Raw genomic sequence first — 19,690 nt, 5'->3', positions numbered from 1 at the left:
TGTCGAGTTTTTTACAATTTATTTTTTATTATTAAAAGTCGCCTACATTCTTACAAAAAAAAAAAAAAACTGTTGGGTGTGAAGCTACTTTTACAAGAATTGGTAAAAAAAAAAAGTAAAGTTCCCCTTTCAGATCTTGTGATCTATAAAGCAGATGATGTAAAGGTCATCTGTTTCTGTGGCCCTTGGTTAACGAGGGTGTCATGTGACCAACCAAATTAATGCATGATAAACTTAAGTGAGCAGCAAAAGGAACAGCTCATCATTGTCTGAAAAACAAAAATGGAGGTATGGCCAAATTTGTAGATACCTAGACTTGGAAGTACATTCCTGCAAAAAAAAGAATAAAGCAAAGAAAAAAATCTGGGAAAATAACATGAAGAATGGTCTGGACTGAGACTGGAAGAGGTGTTCAACTTGCCAGTATAGAGTGAGAATGCCAGTAGAACATCTGCAGTGCCCTAATGGTCTAACAAACTTTTGATAGGTTAAGATGAAAATACTGATACAATATGTATTGAATTTGCAAACACTTAGTATACTGAAAATACTCAAAATACTTAGTACATTGAAAGTACCCAGGCAACAATACAGTGAATTATGCTTAGTGTACATATCCAACCACATAGGTCAACTTCTGGCAACCTTGACCAGCCCAGACAGAAATCAGCTAGTGTAGGGCAGTCGAAAAAAAAGGATATGAGACATTGGTTTCTCTTCTTTCCCGCAGCAGGGGCAACCACTCTGCTGCTGCACCGCCTTCTTTCTTGAGTGTCTTACTATTACATCTCCACTTTCTCTTAAGATTTGTACTACTCCGTGTCTCTGGTCAGGTAGCTCTCAAGAGTTGATAATACATGTACATAATGCAAGTCCATCCTAAGGTTGGATAACAAAGTTTTCTTTAGCAAACATTGGATGCATGATTATGTAAGTGCTCTAGACTACCATCTTGATGGCCTTGGGTTCAAACCCTGCCTGATTGCAATCCACAGCCATCCGCCAAAGTTTGAGCTAAGACACAATCTTCATTTCCAAAGGAACATCCGAAACTTACAAGACAGTGATCATAATTGCCATGGTATTGAAGAGTATTTAGAAATATTACCTACAGGAAGTGGTACTCAGTTCCATGTGATGTAAAAAAAAAAGGTGTTCCATTTCTCACAAAATTTCTTAAACTATATTTGCCAGAAAAGCAACAATTCCAGTGAGTAAAAATAAATGTGTTTTTTTTATTATTCAACTTGTTGAAAATGGTAACATAAATTTGTAAATTTATTTTATACATACGTACATATGTAGGACATTCAATCAATGAACTAGGAATTCATAATACAAAAAATATAAAAAAATCACTTTTTTACAATTTTAATTTAAAATCAAATGTAAAAATATTGGCACTATATTTAAAAGTGTCATATCAATTTCATTTATAAATATCTATACAAGCAATAAAGTCTGTGTTGTAGTATGGAGGTTCTTTTGGGCAATTCGGCTCAGTTTGGACAACAGACCTTACTTCATTTCACTTTAACTATCAGATTTCAACAAAATGACACAAAAATACTATTAAAAAAACCCAGCCGATATTGTGATACTGAACATATGCAATAAGTGAGTTATCTTTAAAAACTCCTCCTACAAAACAGAGCTGAAACAAAATCAGCATACTCTTCACAGGTGCACCAAATGAGTAAATGATTTTTTTTTTTAAATTACTTCCCTTGGCACGAATATTAAAGTGAACTACTTCCCTTGAGTTGTTAGCTAAAAAATAAGAGTGTAAAACTCCTTAACTCTTTCTCTCCTAACTGACGATACAAACGTTGATTCCACCAGAATGTGGTAAATGTTTACGGAGAGAAAGAGTTAAGCAATGGAGTTAGATGGAAAAGGCCCATGTGAAGTAGAAGGCAACTGTAGCAAAGGGAATGTGGTTGCTTAACATTTCAACTTAGATTCAGCGATATAGTTAAATTCTTAAAAATCATCTTTGCACTGATAACAATTTCCAACGAAATTAAAAGAATGTAAGGCATTGAGTTGAACAAGCTGCCAGAGAGAGAGAGAGAAAAATCATGTTAAAATCAATCATTCAAAGATGTTAATTAACGTAAACTACTTATAAACATTTAAATTATGCAATTAATACTGGTATCAAATAAAAGAGTTACATATTGCAGTGTAAACCATAAAACAACAACAAAAAAACCTAGTATATGGCACATTATATAACATCACAACTATTGTAACGAAGGTGTACATTATATACATCAACGAAATAAAAATTTAAAAATATTAATGGTAGGAACAAAAAATGAAACAAAATAAATATTGCATGAGGAGAACTTGCTTCGATGACCAGGCATTCAATTCTTACTATACTTGACCATTTATCAATCTACTTCATTGCTAGGATCAATCTGTAAAAGAATTTTAAAAAACATATCATTAGATAGTGTGATAGGATGACTTAAACTTGTAGGTGTCCCCTATGGGCCAGTCATTCACTCATTACATTAATATAAACTCACAGTTAAATTGCATTCACTACAATGAACTTGAAAATAACTTAAAAAATGATATACACTGAAACACTATAAACATAAAATATAGTGATATAGGGACACATGATGGTAACACAGACTCGTAGGTGTCCCCTATGGGATAAAGTCACAGTAAAATCTCATTCACAAGGAACTTGAATCAACCTCAAAAAATTATATACACCCAACAAACATAAACAGAATATATTGAAATAGTGATATATACACACAACAAACATAAACAGAATATATTGAAATAGTGATATATACACACAACAAACATAAACAGAATATAGTGAAATAGTGAAGAGTAAACAATGGAGTAGTGAAACAAAAAAAAAGAAAAGAAATGAGTTTGAATGGAGCCAAAACAAATGACACATATCATCACCATCGATATACTTCTTATCAGGGTTCATAATACAAAACAATGATTTGCATTTGTCTATGTCAATAAAAAAGTATCCTCAAATAAACAGCTTTACAACTAATACACTGTTTCAATAACAAATACACAGCTTCATCATTAAATAAACAGCTTCAACAATAAATAATAATAATAATAATAATCTTTATTATCCGTAAGGAAATTTGTCTTAAAATTTGTGCATTACACCAAACAAAAAACATTATAACTATAAGAAACCAAAGTGTACATTCACACCAGACTCACTCATAATTTACATGTGACAAAGTTTATACCAGATTGTTCTTATTTAATGATTTGATTGCCAGGGGAACAAAAGAGTGTTTGTGTCTGTTTGTCTTTGCTAATGGTGTCTTGTATCTCTTTTGTGATGGTAAAATCACAAAATCCTGACACAAAGGGTGATTCTTTATTTCGAGGATCTTGTTAGCTTTTTTATAGATGTTTGTCTCAAACAACTGCCCAAATGGGGTTTGTTTTTTGCCAATTATTTTGCCAGCAGCATTTAGGATTCTGTAAAGTTTATTTTTATTTTTAATGCTCAGATTGCCATACCAGGCAGTGATATTGAAACTTAAAATATTGCAGATGTGAGCGTGATAAAACATAGCCAAGGCCTTTTCGCTAACATTAAACGAGGACAGTTTTCTTAGTAATCGTAATCTTTGCTGCCCTTTTTTGCTGATATAATCAGTATTTGCAGTAAAATTTAGTTTATTGTCTAGGATAGTACCAAGGTATTTAAAGGTTTGCACAATTTCAATAGTCTCTCCAGCTACAGAAACAATATCATTTTTGTTCTTGTCCCTACGAAAATCGATTATCATTTCTTTGGGTTTTTTTACATTTAATAATAAAAAATTATCTTTACAGTATTTTTCAATGTGTTCTATTTCTTTGAAATACTCATTTACGTCTGAGCTCTCTGAGAGCAGGGCAAGAAGAGCCGCATCATCAGCAAATTTTGTGAAGGAGCAACAAGAACTATCGGATTGAAAATCATTGGTGTACAAAATGAACCACAATGGCGATGTCACAGCGCCCTGGGGCGTCCCTGTGTTAACTATGCGTTCATTAGATATAACATTGTTTACCCTAACCCTCTGAGCTCTCTGGGTCAAAAATACATTAGCCCATAGAAAGCTTTATCAACTAATACACAGCTTCAACAACAATTAACAGCTTCATCAAGAAATACACTGCTTCAACAGTAACATAGGTCCATCAACATAGGTCCATCAACAGTAACATAGGTCCATCAACAGTAACATAGGTCCATCAACAGTAACATAGGTCCATCAACAGTAACATAGGTCCATCAACAGTAACATAGGTCCATCAACAGTAACATAGGTCCATCAACAGTAACATAGGTCCATCAACAGTAACATAGGTCCATCAACAGTAACATAGGTCCATCAACAGTAACATAGGTCCATCAACAGTAACATAGGTCCATCAACAGTAACATAGGTCCATCAACAGTAACATAGGTCCATCAACAGTAACATATTTTCATCATCAAATACACAGCTTCATCAACAATTAACAGCTTCAAGTAATACACTGCTTCAACAATTACATACCTTCATCAAGAAATACACAGCATCATCAACTAATACGCAGCTTTATCAACTAATACACAGCTTTATCAACTAATATACAGCTTTATCAACTAATACACATCTTCATCAACTAATACACAGCTTTATCAACTAATACACAGCTTCATCAACTAATACACAGCTTCATCAACTAATACACAGCTTCATCAACTAATACACAGCTTCATCAACTAATACACAGCTTCATCCACTAATACACAGCTTCATCAACTAATACACAGCATCATCAACTAATACACAGCTTCATCAATTACACTGCGTCATCCACTAATACACAGCTTCAACAATTACACTGCGTCATCAACTAATACACAGCTTTAACAATTACACTGCGTCATCAACTAATACACAGCTTCAACAATTACACTGCGTCATCAACTAATACACAGCTTTAACAATTACACTGCGTCATCAACTAATACACAGCTTCAACAATTACACTGCGTCATCCACTGAGTTTATTCCTTACCAAGTTGTCAGCGTGGAGCTCTTCACGCAGAAATCTTAGAGAGAATTCTCTAGCCCACTGTCTAGCTCTAGCATCCAGGGCAGACAAACCAGGTAGACAAACCATGAGTGCCCCCATCACTAGACGTGCATCCACACCAGTTTCCTTCCAGATGGTGCTTCTGATGATCTCTTTAAACTTCACCCACTCTTTATCCTTCTCTTGCTAGAAAGAAATATAAATATGGAGTTTTAAGCTAGGTGCTGAAACAAATGTGATACATACATATATTAGACATAAATGGATAGCAGCACCAGGGACCAAGTTTTTACGAGAGAAAGTAGTGAATTAAAATGCTATGAAAATAAGGGAATGCGCCGACCGAGGCTCGAACCTGTGACTCCAGATTCGACACCACCACCTAGCGATAGCGCACCAAGCGAACTTAACTTTACCTTATCTTCTTATATAATACAGACGTTACTTCAAAAAAGAAGATGATTACGTCCTAACCTCTAGACCATCAGAATGTCCATAAAAACATTCTTCTGATCCACAGTCATTTCGCCTGTACTTATTTTCGTAGCATTTTAATTCACTGCTTTCTATCTTAAAAACTTGGTCCCTGGTGCTGCTATCCATTTATGTCTAATAGAAAGAAATATGTACAGATTTTTTTAAAATGTTCAACCTTAAAGGTATTTGTTAAATTAAAATTGAGTTTTCTTGCTCAGAGACCTTTTTTTTTCAGGCTTCTGGTTGAGGGGTCCAGATAATGTTAACTTTATGGAACATTGCACATGAGCTCTGGAGATAAGGAGAATGAATATTGAAGAAAGTGTAAAATAGCTGGAACTACTTTTAACAAGGGGACATTTTTGTATCAGTTTTCACAGATATTCTACTATTTATGTTTAGTGATTTTTTTATATTATCAAAGATGCTATATTTTTTTTAAACACAGATATGCTGATTAGAATGAAACTGATATATGGAATGTAGCTGAGGTATATACTTAGAACTTTTATTATTCCCCTTTCAGACCTTGCGATCTATAGGGCAGATGATGTAAAGGTCATGTTTCTGTGGCCAACTGTTAACGAGAGTGTCATGTGGCCAGCACAATGACCAACTGCCTTTACTTTTCCCCAACTAATGTCAGGTACCCATAAGAGCTAGGTGGACTCAGAAGCGCCCAAAGATCCCAAAATAAAAAATCCCAGTCTTCACCAACATTCGAACCCAGGACCCCAGGTTCGGAAACCAAGCGCTTAGCCACTCAGCCACCTGGCCCCCCTTGTCTTCTATTAGGCTACAATTATTTTTTTTTTTTTAAATTACAATGAAAGCCACTATGTAAGTTCAAAAACTGGCAGGATTCAAACCCGGGATCCCCAATTTGGAAGCCACCGCATCTCCATATTTTGAATTAGAAAGCAATGATTTTTTTTCCAAGCTATCTGTAATTTATAAGAACAAAAATTATACTATTTTGAGATGCAATACATTTTTTTCTTCAAGTTTAGAGAACATAGGCTTTTAAGTTGAAGGCTATTGAATTCTTAACTGATATTAGCTTATCAAAGAAACTCTTGCACATTCTTTTTTAAATCTTACAACAAAAGCTTTTTCTGCCCAGGAAATATTAACAAACCACTGCCCCCCCTCAGTAGTAATATTGATCTAAGAGAAGACATTATTTGATGGATTATTCCTGTCAGCACATACTAAAGTGAATAGCTGTTGTTTTTTTTGTTATTGAGTAATTTAGCAAATATTTATATTTTTCATGAACAAAGAAGCTCCTAAAAATCCTAAAAAGTAAAGTTCCCCTTTAAGACCTTGTGGTCTATAGGGCAGATGATGTAAAAGTCATCTGTTTCTGTGGTCTACTGTTAACGAGGGTGTTATGTGGCCAGCACAACAACCAACCGCCTTTACTTTTCCCCAACTAATGTCAGGTACCCATTAGAGTGGGGGGACTCAGGTGCCCTAAGATCCCGAAATTAAAAATCCCAGTCCTCTCCAGGATTTGAACCAGGGACCCTCGGTTCGGAAGCCAAGTGCTTTACCGCTCAGCCACCACACCTCCCCTAAAACTCCTAGGTCAATTGATATTATGCTCACATTGATGTGACCGATTTAAAATTAACAAAGTAAGAAGTAAATTACCCCCTTCAGACCTTGCTCTCTATAATTCTGTGGATATCCAGTGGCCAGCACAATGGCAGGCTGGATTTAATTTTCCCCAACTATTGTCAGGTACCTAGAGGCTTCCAAAAAAATCCTGAAATTCACAATCCCAGTCTTCACAGATATTCCAACCAGAGACCCCTCAGTTCAGAAGCCAAGCAATTGACCATTCAGCCACTGCACCCCCTTTAAAAGTAATAGTGACCCAACCTAGTTCTTTTATTCCATACACCAGTGATCCCCAACCCAATTTAATCTGTGGGCCATTTTAATTTCAAACACTAATGTCGCGGGCCACATGATGAAAAAGATACAAAAACTTAATGAAATTGACCTGAAACTATTTTATTTTAAACCCGAGGATCTAGTACTTATATTGAATTATTGAGACATTTGAATTTTCTCTTTACACTTCAAAAAATGGGATAAGTTTTGTTTATGTTTTGTTGTTCTTTTTTTTTTAAAAAAAAAGCCGCACTTTCTTTGTAAAATCAAACATGTTGGCTAGCAATGGTATCATCATGCTCAAAGTAAAGATCCATTCACTTTTCCTAGTATATTCTATAGTCCTATTTCATAAACTCACAAATGTTTAATGTCTTGGTAGTAATCCATTAGGCCATAACGTAGGTAAATGTACATTTTGAACATTTTTTTTGAGAGGGGGGGGGGAGAATTTTTAATATTTTGTGCAGATGTTTCGGCGGGCTGGATGGCAGCACGGTGGGCTGGATGGAAGCACGCTGGCCCACGGGCCGTATTTTGGGCATCACTGCCATACATAAACCATGAATAAAAAACTAACAGAACAATAAAATAAAGAGATGCGCACAATAGAACAGAAGACACTTACTGCACTGTGACCTACTCTGGCCAAGTTACTGAAGAGAGACTTCATCCTGCTTTCAATGCTCTCTTCATGTGGAAAAAAAGAAAAGCATCAGCAATGACAATACAAACATTACAAAAAGAATAATTAGCATGCAATAAATACAGAGTTTATTTTTAGTGCACACTGAGCAAACTTATCCAGAAACAAAATCTGATTTGTGGCAAGTAGGGGCAATACATTTAAGTCATTGGTTAATATTTAAGTCATTGGTTAATATGCATGACTAAATGCATGGCGCGTAGGACGTAATCATCTTCTTTTTTGAAGTAACGTCTGTATTATATAAGATAAGATAAGATACATTGAGTGTTAATTTAGCCAAACTTTATTTTCTTATTCAAAAATATGATTATATACAGCAGTGTTTTCAAACTTTTTCCTAAACAGAACACGTCACACATTCTGAGTATTTAGTGGAACACTTTTCTTCTTTTTTTTTTTTTTTTTTAAAGAGATTAATTCACTTGGTGGCATTCTAGTTAACGAATCTAAGGCACATTACTCGTCCATATGCTAGGACAAATTTGTACAAATACTCCTTCTTCCCTAGTGCTATTAGAACATGGAATGGGTTGCCTGAGCTAGCCAGGAAAACCAGTGACTTGACAGAATTTAAGTCATTGGTTAATATGCATGACTAAATGCATGACGCCTAGGACATAATCATCTTCTTTTTTTGAAGTAACGTCTGTATTATATAAGATAAGATAAGAAGACGATTAACTATTCCCGTAGTTCATGGAACACCTATTCAGGCCTTGCAGAACACTAGGGGAACACAGTTTGGGAAACACTGATATACAGAAATACTGTTAAAGAGCCACCTCAGGAAAGCAGAGTCTAGGCCTAAGAGTGGGCAATGTTAGTAATATGGCAACAGATCAAACCTACAAGTGCCCAGAGTATAATTGGCTTTTCAAAGTAGAAGAGCTCAGACTTCAAAGCCAACATCAAGTTTAATGGGAAATGAAAAGCCTTAGTTTTGGGGTGGTGATCATTTTTGCAGTCATTTGGCAATGGGGTGTTTTAATGCAAAAAAATAATTTTTTAACTAAAAAACAAAATTTTTCTAACAACAAAAGATACTCATATAGTACAAATAATCACATAAAATTTTAGATTCTAAAGAGAATCATTAATTTTTAAGTACAAAGCAGTAAGTTTTTGTTTTGCTTTGATCAAGGTGTCTTCCATTCTAAACTGTTAATATAAAAGATGAAGGGCTGCACCTATCTCATATTTCTTCAAACAAATGATGTGAAATTTACACATAAAAGAATAATTAAGATTATGTTTACAAACCCCATTTCCATCAAAAAAAAAGATGTATAACTCTGACCCTCTTGAATAAAAAACGTTCTGAAATTCCAGAATTTTATTCACTTACCTCTTGATGAAGGATATAAGTGGAAAAACTCATCCCCAGCATCACGGAAGACACGTCCCACTTCTTTCTCTCTCTCTTCTTTAAAGGAACAAATATTTCAATAAAATATTAAAGCTTACATTTTATGATGTGAAAATTAAAATCTAAATATTACAAAATAAAAATCATGAAATGTTATAAAAGATAATATAAAATTATATAAAGAGGGTAAATCCACAATTATTTTATGTGAAAGAAGACATTTCTTGTTTTATTATAAAGAAATATTTACAACTGGTTTGAAACCTTATTATTAACTCTATCTCTCCGTAATTATTTTCCGCGTTCAGAAGGAGTTTTTCATTTTTCCCATTTGTATTTCACTACTTTAATCAGAAAATGTTATAATTGGTATAGATAGATGCATGTCCTTTTTATATAACACCAATTAAAGTTTATAAACCCAAAAATTAGGTTAATTTAATGGGGTCAAATCAACTATGGTATCGCCAATCAGGAGAGAAAGAGTTAACCAGTGACAAAAAAAAAAAGATTGCATTCTAGTGAAGTATGCTGGCGACTGTTATTACCACGTAACTTTTCCTCTTCTTCATCTTCCATCACATCTGCTTCAAACGTTATTTGTCCTATAGTAAAAAATGAAAAGAAATTGTTAGCAACTGAAGATGCATGAATCTACAACTGTAAAGAAACCACTAGTAAAGTTCTTTGGGATGTGTGGCTGAATGACATTAGTCACGCCACTTAGCTACCTAACTGAAGGGGGCTGGAGTTCGAATCCTAATGCAGACTAGGAGACAAAAAGGGGGTAGCCTTATTCAAAGAAGAAGAAAAACACATGATGATGAAAGTAAAGAAGACTTATTTTTCTTCTTCTTCTTCATTCTTATATTACATGTCGGAGAGTTCAGATCAGTAATCCTATATCTGAGATGAACCATGCAGTGGTTTCCAGATCAGGCAGTTCAGATCAGTAATCCTATATCTGAGATGAACTGTGCAGTGGTTTCCAGATCAGGCAGTTCAGATCAGTAATCCTATATCTGAGATGAACTGTGCAGTGGTTTCCAGATCAGGCAGTTCAGATCAGTAATCCTATATCTGAGATGAACTGTGCAGTGGTTTCCAGATCAGGCAGTTCTCCGTATAACTGTAACTAAAGAAGACAATCTAAAAAATACTTTGAAAAATGTTTAACATGTTTCAAATCTTCCTTCAGAGATGAAGATAATCTACTTCCTAGTCTGAATCTCTCCCAGCAGGGATGGCAGAAGGCAGAGTATGAACCCGGGACCATCGTGCTGACCAAATGACATTCCAGCGCACAAACCCCATGAGCAGGCAGACATTCATACATCAGCTTTCTCAGCCCAAGGAGACAAAAGACAATTGGCTTAATTTAAACCAATATTTCCAGGAAAATACAGACCAGTATCAGCTATAAATACTAGAAGACATAACACAAGTATCGAGCAACATTATAAACCACTTAGATAAACCTTGTGTCCTCACTCTATACCAACATAGCTTTAAGGAAATAAAATACAGATTTGAGTATTCATATATGACACCATTAGTGAAATCACTAAACATTGAGACGCTTGAGGGCAGAAGACTTTAAAAGTAAAGTAGCAATGATACACAAAACACTGAACCATAACTTACTAATACAAAAACCGAACCTAGTAAAATTCTCATTAAGGCACACAGATAAAGGCACATTTCTTATTCCATATGCTAGGACAAACTTGTACAAATGCTCCTTCTTCCTTAATGCCATCAGAGCATGGAAAAGGTTGCCTGAATCAGCCAGAAAAAACAATATCTTAGCCTAGAGTTAAGTCTCTAATTAACATGCATGACTAGACGAACACATGGATACAAATAGGACTTTATTTTTAAGGAACTTCTGTTATTTACAAGATCACTTATGAGTGGTTTTTGTTGAGTAAACATCAGAGTGAAAGTTGGACATTTTCAAACTTTAAACCAAAGCTTGAAAAACGGTAAACATCGTGTTATGGCAGGATTAGGAATTAGTTATTTGTTTCGTAAATAGGGGCATTTTTGACCATGAAAATGACGTGACTAGTAAAAACTAGACTAGGTTTTGAGGAGAAATATCAACTGATGTCTTTAGAGATAAGGGGCTTTTTACGAGCGTAGAGATTTCGCTTGACAACATTTGACGGTTCCTTTCATTATTATTTAAACTACTTATTCGACAGTATCAGCATTGACTATAAGTTCAAAATTTGAGTGTTACCTCCGTTTGCGTGGAAGCACATAACCAAACATCAAGTAATTTTACTTTGAAAAGAAAATCTGCGCTAGCAAAGCAGGGTCTTAATGAATGCATTAAAAATAATGTATGAAGAATGAATATGTAATATATAGAGTAGTTAATTACCTGGGATGAGTTCATTTGGTGGTGGCAGAAAAAAATCCACCACATCTTCAAGCTGAACTTTAATTAGACTCTTGCTGGCCATGACCTTTTAAATAGAAAATGTTGATTCTCATGAATCTCTCATCTCAGAAATGCGATACAGAATATCAATTTCCTTATCAATGAATGAATGATTAAAATTAAAAAGCATAAACTAATTAGAAATTTTGTTAAGTTTACTTTGCTTAGATTTATCATCAAAGTCAACTTGTAAGTTGAAAATTGTCTTAGATTTAGTGAATTCCTTTTTATTAAACAGTAGACTCTAAAGTTAATCTAAACTGTGTGCATGTATGTTAATTAAAGAAATGTACTTAGAATAAGGCACATATAGCAGTGGTGTAGCTAGGGGAGGGGAGGAGGGGAGAAAATTTGAAAATCCCCCTGGGCCCCAACTTCAAGGGGGGGGGGGGGGGGCCTCAAAGGAGTATTTTTTACATCAAAAATTAAATATTACGCAAAATGCAGGGGCCCCCAAAGAGGTCAAGACCCCCGGGTGCCCTCAAAGGATCTCAAAAAGTCTACTCTGTCGCAGTCATTAAAATGATAGACAGAATCTAAATTTATAGCTTCTATATAATATATGATATATATCATAGTCAATATATATGCCTATAGTATAAATAATATAATATTAATATATAGGCCTAATATAATATATATATAAAAGATCTAGATCAATAATATATGTAGGCCTAGCCTACTTGTATACTATACAAATATTTAAAATACTCACTTCACCTGGAACCTGAGATGAACTGCGAATGGGAACAGAGCAGGTAGGACTTCACCTGGAACCAGAATTTTAATCTTAAATCTAGACCAATATAGATCTAGAAGTATAGACTATAGAATCTATATATAAAGTCAATATCTGGATCTAGATCTAAATCTATGTCTTAAGACTTTATAATATTCAACCTCTCCCATTTATTCTAATTGTATAATTCTTAGAGTAGCAGTAGCAGCTACTTAGACCTAGATCTAGAATCTAGATCTAGACTATTCTAGACTCTAGCTGCTAGCTCTATCTATAATAACTAGACTAGAATCTATATAGAGTATAGAGTCTAGAATCTAGATTCTAATACTAATTATTATAGTAAAATATAGAATAGTTACTTATGTTACTAGACTGAGTAAGACTGCGATCTAGATCTACTACTAGATCTAATCTATGTAGATATCGATCTCTAAAAAGCACACTAAAATATTTGCGGCTGTCCAGGATAGAAACTTAATTATAAACTACTAAAAATGAAACCGAAACTTTGCCTAAGCCAAGTCAAGCTAAACATACGACAAAGTTATAGATTCTAGATCTAGACATATTATCAGGCCATAATCCCATATTCATTATACTATTATAATATAAAGTATTATTATTATTATAGTATAGAGTCTTGTCTAATTATAGATTTAGAGTCTACAACAACGTAAAACGTATATTTTAGATATAGAATCTAGATCTAGGATCTATGGATCTAAACCAATATGAATATATAGTATTATATAGATATACGGGTATACTCTTATGTTGATTGTATTGTTGCAGAGTCAACGATCTAAACTTAGCCTTGGCTTAGCTTATACTTATAAAGTTATAAACTTATACTTATAAAAATAATCATGTTAATCTCTAGATCTAGATTAGATCTAGTCTAGATTTTAGATTTATTATATGGAATTGGAAGAGAAATGTATATAATTACAATAGTCTTGTCTCTCAATAGAATTTTCAATCTAAATTTAGAAAAGGTCAGATATTTTTTCCCCATGATTGTGTAACTTACTTTGATTGCAAAACTTCTATAAATAGATCTATTACTTTTCAAAAAATAAAAAGGGGGAGGGGAATTTTTCTAAAGTTTTTCTAATACGAAAAAAAAAAAAAAAGATCTAGCTTCCGAACGGATTTTTCCAAAACTACAACAGTAGAACGCAGTGCCCCCCCCCCCTTTTTTTTTTTTACACACATACACGCGCGGGACATACAAGTTAGCCTACACTGTATGTAGTTTCAGTACGGTAATCAGTATTAACCTAATCATTTTTGTTATTTTTTTATTATTTTTTTTTTTGTAAGTAACGTCTGCATGTAGATCTATAAGAAGGTTAAGGTCGTCGACAACAATAACCATCTGGAAAGGGCTGTGAATGCTGAACGTAATAGCTGAAATTGCCACACAATTTTTGTAAATATAAGTCAAGCAATATTATTTGTCTTGTTAAAGATTGTATTATGCCAGTGTTTCCCAAACTGTGTTCCACGGAACCCTTGTGTTCCGCGAGGCCTTAATTAAGACACTGTAATATGCGATTATAAGCTTCGAGTTTCGCAAATAATAATAATGACAACTGACCTCACAGAGTTCATAGTCACATTCGAAGGCCTAAGCATTCCTAAGAGAATCTTCATCACTTGTCAGTGGGCAGTATAGCCTACTGCTGCAGACTTGCAACATTTCTCTGTGGTTTAATGCTCGACACTGGTAGCGCCAGAGAATGAAAATTAATTCATTTCTATATTGGCTTCGTTCAGTCGTAGAACGACTATGGTTCATCTCGAACATGCGAGATGAAAGCCTGTGCATTTTCTATGGTCGGAACGATGTCGCCCACACAGCAGTTCCCCCCCCCCCCTTTTTTTTCCGAGCAGCTGATGAGACCATAGGAATGGAATATCCGGTACAGTTTGGGATCAGTAGCACCGCAGGCTCTACCAGGCTGTAGCACGGTGTGCCACAATCTGCCTAAGGGTCAACAGCTCCTGATTTTTCCCCAGAGTTATCTCCCGAAGCCTTTCCCGTGTTTAGGTATAGCCGCAAGGCAGCGGAGGTTTAAATTCAGTTTTCCTTCGCCTAGATGGGTAGCCAACCAAGGCTAACGAGCCCCTCCTGCCGGAGGCTTACTGGTTTAGGCGCCAGTTGCTCGCCTTTGCCCCTTCTCCTGTTAGTGATACCAGTTCCGCCGGGCTCAGTATCTGAACCACACGTTAAGGCCAGGAGTTGGACTGGTTGTCAGAGGCCATTTGAGACGCGTACACGTGCGATTGGAAGCATTTTATAGGTAATGGTGGGCTTAGAACCATTACCCTTTCCGGCGTTAGCAACCTTGCGGAACTTCATTTCTATGGTAATAAACTAATAATACATATGGTTTTAGATGAACAAAAATTGCATACATTAATTAAAACGTTAAAGCACTTCATCTGCCTGATCGTGCGGTATGCGCGCTTGACTGTCGGTCGGTCGTCTAGATCTTGATTGTAGATGTAGAATGGGTCTGCGTACTGTATCCTCACTACTGATGGGTTCATGTGTCTGAGCTACGACTATTGAGCTGTGCTATACATTCAGTACTTAACAATTATAAATATTACGCACAGACTTGAGTTCGATTTCAGCAGACAAAAAATAACGTTTATTTAATGAAAATAATACATAGGCCTATTGAAATACTGCAACTACAAATCACAGGTTAAATAAGAAATGGCATGATAATCTTCATAGTAGCTACATAAACATAATCCAACGTGTTGAAATACAGTTACATCCGCATCACAGCGGATATAAAATAATAAGTCCTCTAGAATGGTACCCCGTCAAAATAGCGCGGACAAAATAGCGCCGACAAAATAGCGCGAACAAAATGGCGCGGACAAAATAGCGCCGACAAAATAGCGCAGAAAAAAATATTTTTTTAGTCATTTTGAAAGAAATACTTTAGATATCGTAAAATATGAATATAGACAATATTTTTTTTTTTTGATTTGATGTAATCATAATTTTTCAGTCATTTTGCGGGAAACACTTTAGATATCTTAAAACACAAATAAGCAAAAATCATAATAAGGTAAAATGAATAATTTCAAAATACAGCATTTATTTACATTATAAAAGTGTACTTCGAAAACACGCAAAGATACTTGTCAAATTTACACACACACACAAACTTTCACAAAGTTAAATTGTAGGAAATGTCACGTAGAAACTCGATCACTGGCTTGTTTCCGTACAATGGCAATAACGCTTCAAGACGTTTGTTCAGTTGGAGGTACTTTGTCTTGCAGGCAGCTTTACTTCGTTCTCCAGCATTGTACCTCAGAATCTTGTTCTCAGTGTTCTCCTGTTCTCTGAGGAAGTGAGAGATTAACTTGTACACATTGGAGTGATGACCGTCAATAGACAGTTGAAATGCATGGTGCCATCCCTCCACTGAATTGTTTGTTCGTGGTAGATTGTCCTGCACACGATCTCTAACATTCCATAATGCTATCGGCAATCTTGGAGTCACTCTGCGGTTTCGTCTCTGGCGACCAATAGGCCTATAGTTGTCCTCCCAATAGTCATGCAAATTCAAATGATAAAAAAATTAAAGTACTCTCGTTTTCTGCAAATATGGCATAATTTCAGATCTATTAATATTGAAAAAGATAGAGACATTAACAAAATGATGCCCAGGACATTAAATTACTAATAATCCGTCACTTTTATACACATCATATATAAGTCCGCGCTATTTTGTCGGCGCTATTTTGTCCGCGCTATTTTGTCGGCGCTATTTTTTGTCCGCGCTATTTTGACGGGTCACCCTCTAGAATAGGTGTGCGTACATTTACTGTATCAAATCACGTCCGCACCACAGCGGGTAACAAAGGCAACACTAATACATGTGCACTTAGAAAGACACAAAGATAAAGGCACATTCCTCGTTCCATATGCTAGGACAACTTTGTACAAATGCTCTTTCTTCCCTAGCGCTATTAGAGCATGGAATGGGTTGCCTGAGCTAGCCAGGAAAACCAGTGACTTGGCAGAATTTAAGTCATTGGTTAATATGCATGACTAAATGCATGACGCGTAGGACGTAATCATCTTCTTTTTTGAAGAAACGTCTGTGTTATATAAGATAAGAACTCAGACTACTGTTCCCAACTACACAGAACTACTATTGAATTAATTTGAGTTCTTACTTCCTCTCCTACTCACAGGTTTTCTCGTGTTGAACAAATATCACTCAATGTCAAACGAGACTGTTACTACCCCCTCCCCTCTCTTTTCCATTAAAATCACATAGAAATATAGGCAGCGTGTGGCGCCCCCCCCCAAGAGGGTGGCGCCAGATGCAGCGTGTCCCCCTTGCCCTCCCTCACTACGCCTCTACCACGAAAGGTTCCCAGTTTTGTTACATGGCGACCAGAGTGACAAGGCTGCTGCTTCCTTACTTGGCATGACTTAAAGATGGACATCTTCATACCCTGAAACAGAAGGCTTTGTCGCCGCTATAACAGGACCAAGTTAGTAGAGCTAAAAAAATATGAAAAGCACATCCCGAAACTCCGATGTTATTGACAAATGCCAAAATTGCGGAAACGTGGGTGGGTCATTCTAACACCATTAAAGTAGTGGCAGGATGTCCAGCTTTTGTCAGAATCTGCCTATCTAGGTCGCCACAATCAGGTTGAGAAACGAATACATCAGCAACTGGCCTTAACACATGATCTGATTGTAGGAAATACGCCTTGTACTACGACCCTCTCTGCACGAGGTTCTCAAGTCAACCAATTATATACCGGTACTAATTAGTTGCTGATTATCTACATAGGCCTACTATACATTTTAACTGACAAGACGGTGGGTTTTAATCGACCAAATTTACTCTTTATTGTAAAAAAAAAACCAAACAAACCCGGCAATGGTCATTGACCCGGCAAGCAAATTCGAGGCCCTTCATCCTTAAGAAGATTCTTGTTACCTGTCAGATGGCAATAGGCCTGCCTGATATCTTGAAAATTCCTTAAAAGGGCACTGCTAAAGGGATTACAGTTAATTTTGTTTCCCTTTAACAAAGCTCGACTCTGGCTGTGGCAGAGAATGAGAATTAGTTCCAATTAAAAAAACATAATAATAATAAATGAAGAAACTCCAAGGTCGTGTGTGGCCCTTGTGGGTCCGTTTTTTTGGTGAGCGTTTTTTCGCATATTTTGATGTCTTTCTTTGTTGCATTATTTAAATCTTGTTTATTGTTTGAAGATTTAAAACAATTAAACGTAATATTGATTAAAAATCTCTTAAATCTCATATTATGTCATTTCAATGTTCTTTATGAGACCCAACTAACAGCATTGCCGAGGACAGGTGCAGACGAAAAAGAAAACTGAAATAGACCTTTCGGCGGACAACGGCTTCACCACTCACACACATATAGATTGTACGTCTCAGAATTGGGCTTTCAGTACACACAAAAGGCCCTTCCAGTCTCAGAATTGGGCTTTCCTCGCATAGACATAGCAGTCTCAGAATTGGGCTTTCCTCACATAAACATAGCTGTCTCAGAATTGGGCTTTCCTCGCATAGACATAGAAGTCTCAGAATTGGGCTTTCCTGGCATAGACATAGCAGTCTCAGAATTGGGCTTTCCTCACATAGACATAGCAGTCTCAGAATTGGGCTTTCATTTATTAGGCCTACAGACAAGTATCAGCCCATTTAAAGAAATAAACAAAAACAAAAAAAAAAATCAATTACTTTATGCTCAAATTATATGGTACAATTTTTTATTTGCCGATGAAAAATAGAGAAAAATGCCAGTATGGGGGAACAAACCCACGACGATCACGTTACTAGCACGATGCTCTAAAAAATTTAGCTAACCAACAATTCTATTGTATGCGAAATTTCAGCTTTTTTTTTTTTTTTTTCTAAACTTGTGGTTTTGGGGTCTTCCACTTGTGGTTTCAACTGAACTGAAGACAGGCGCAAAAGATAACAAAAGGAGAAGTTAAATAGACCGCCGGCGGACACCGACTTTGTCTGCACGAGATGCGGAAAAATATGCAGGTCGCAACTGGGTTTGAGTGGTCATGTGAAACACTGCACTCATCCTTAATCTTCGGAATCGAAGACATTGTCATATATGAAGAAGGTGTGAGCTAATATTGGGTCAACGCCACAAAAGACACACCCATTAGCTCATGGAGTACACGTTTAGTACTTTAGGATTTGTTTCTCTTATGAGACATATCTAACGTTTTTCTTACAGCTCTAACATATCCCATAATTTTGTTTTGATTGTGGTAAGCCACAAAATAGACTAGTAAAATATTTTTCTTTTTCAAGAGCAGTTTTTTTTTTTTTTTTAATTTATTTACTTATAATTGATACAAACAGGCATACTAAGTAAAAATCTGGCTCATGAAGAGTGAAAACAAACATCAAAGAGGAATCTTGTCTTCCATGACTGACCAATGGAAAACAAGAATGTCGTCTGCTTACAAGTAGGGGCGAACAATGCTGTACGTAATACGACTCAAGACTTTTGGGGACTGATAATGTCTTCTAGGCCAGGCCATGAACCAAATACTGCTTTGTAAGTGGCCTAAGAGTTGAGTCGAAGACTTTTGAAACGATGTTCTGTTTTACCACATTCTGGTGGAATCAACGCTGGTATCGTCAGTTAGGAGAGAAAGAGTTATAAGTAATATTAACGCTCACTAGGGAAAATGTTACCTGAAAAATAAAGACACCAACATAACATTTTACGAGTTGATTTTTTTTTTATTGTTATTCAACAAGTCAACTTTAAATACTATAATAATAACATGTATCAATTGTGATAAAACAGTTCCTGTATGTTGTAAACATTGTAAATTTAACACAGACATTGAGACAACATTAAATTAAGATTCTTTCAGGTTATCATAATGAGGAAAGTGACT

At 35.7% G+C, this 19,690-nt stretch overlaps 1 protein-coding gene across 5 annotated transcripts; it reads right to left on the bottom strand.

The window, feature by feature from the left end:
- Nucleotides 1-1,215: 1,215 nt before the first annotated feature.
- LOC106070977 (uncharacterized) lies at nt 1,216-13,746 on the bottom strand. 5 transcript variants are annotated; one of them, XM_056031657.1, is made up of 8 exons: nt 13,683-13,746; nt 12,707-12,761; nt 11,932-12,016; nt 10,091-10,147; nt 9,522-9,599; nt 8,096-8,157; nt 5,071-5,274; nt 1,216-2,426 (listed from the first exon to the last, which is right to left on the bottom strand). In XM_056031657.1, the coding sequence occupies exons 3-8, from the start codon at nt 12,011-12,013 to the stop codon at nt 2,400-2,402; spliced, it is 510 nt and encodes a 169-aa protein (XP_055887632.1). In that variant the 5' UTR covers nt 12,014-12,016; nt 12,707-12,761; nt 13,683-13,746; the 3' UTR covers nt 1,216-2,399. The 5 variants fall into 5 exon arrangements, with proteins under 5 accessions (XP_055887632.1, XP_055887633.1, XP_055887631.1 ...); XM_056031658.1 differs by lacking the exon at nt 13,683-13,746 and adding an exon at nt 13,586-13,604; XM_056031656.1 differs by lacking the exon at nt 13,683-13,746 and adding an exon at nt 13,501-13,584.
- Between the last annotated feature and the right edge of the window lie 5,944 nt (nt 13,747-19,690).

This window comes from Biomphalaria glabrata, chromosome 6 (assembly GCF_947242115.1).
Source record: "Biomphalaria glabrata chromosome 6, xgBioGlab47.1, whole genome shotgun sequence".
NCBI lineage: Eukaryota > Metazoa > Mollusca > Gastropoda > Planorbidae > Biomphalaria > Biomphalaria glabrata.
This window is presented reverse-complemented; position numbering and strand designations above follow the sequence as displayed.

What these genes read in the sequence shown, in the direction of transcription:
- LOC106070977 (XM_056031657.1), bottom strand. Translation starts at nt 12,013, where the DNA reads ATGGCCAGCAAGAGTCTAATTAAAGTTCAGCTTGAAGATGTGGTGGAT. An exon ending in AGAAGAGGAAAAGTTACGTG is followed by an intron (nt 9,600 to 10,090) that starts GTAATAACAGTC and finishes GTTCCTTTAAAG; the next exon opens with AAGAGAGAGAGAAAGAAGTG. An exon ending in CCAGAGTAGGTCACAGTGCA is followed by an intron (nt 5,275 to 8,095) that starts GTAAGTGTCTTC and finishes ATTTCTTTCTAG; the next exon opens with CAAGAGAAGGATAAAGAGTG.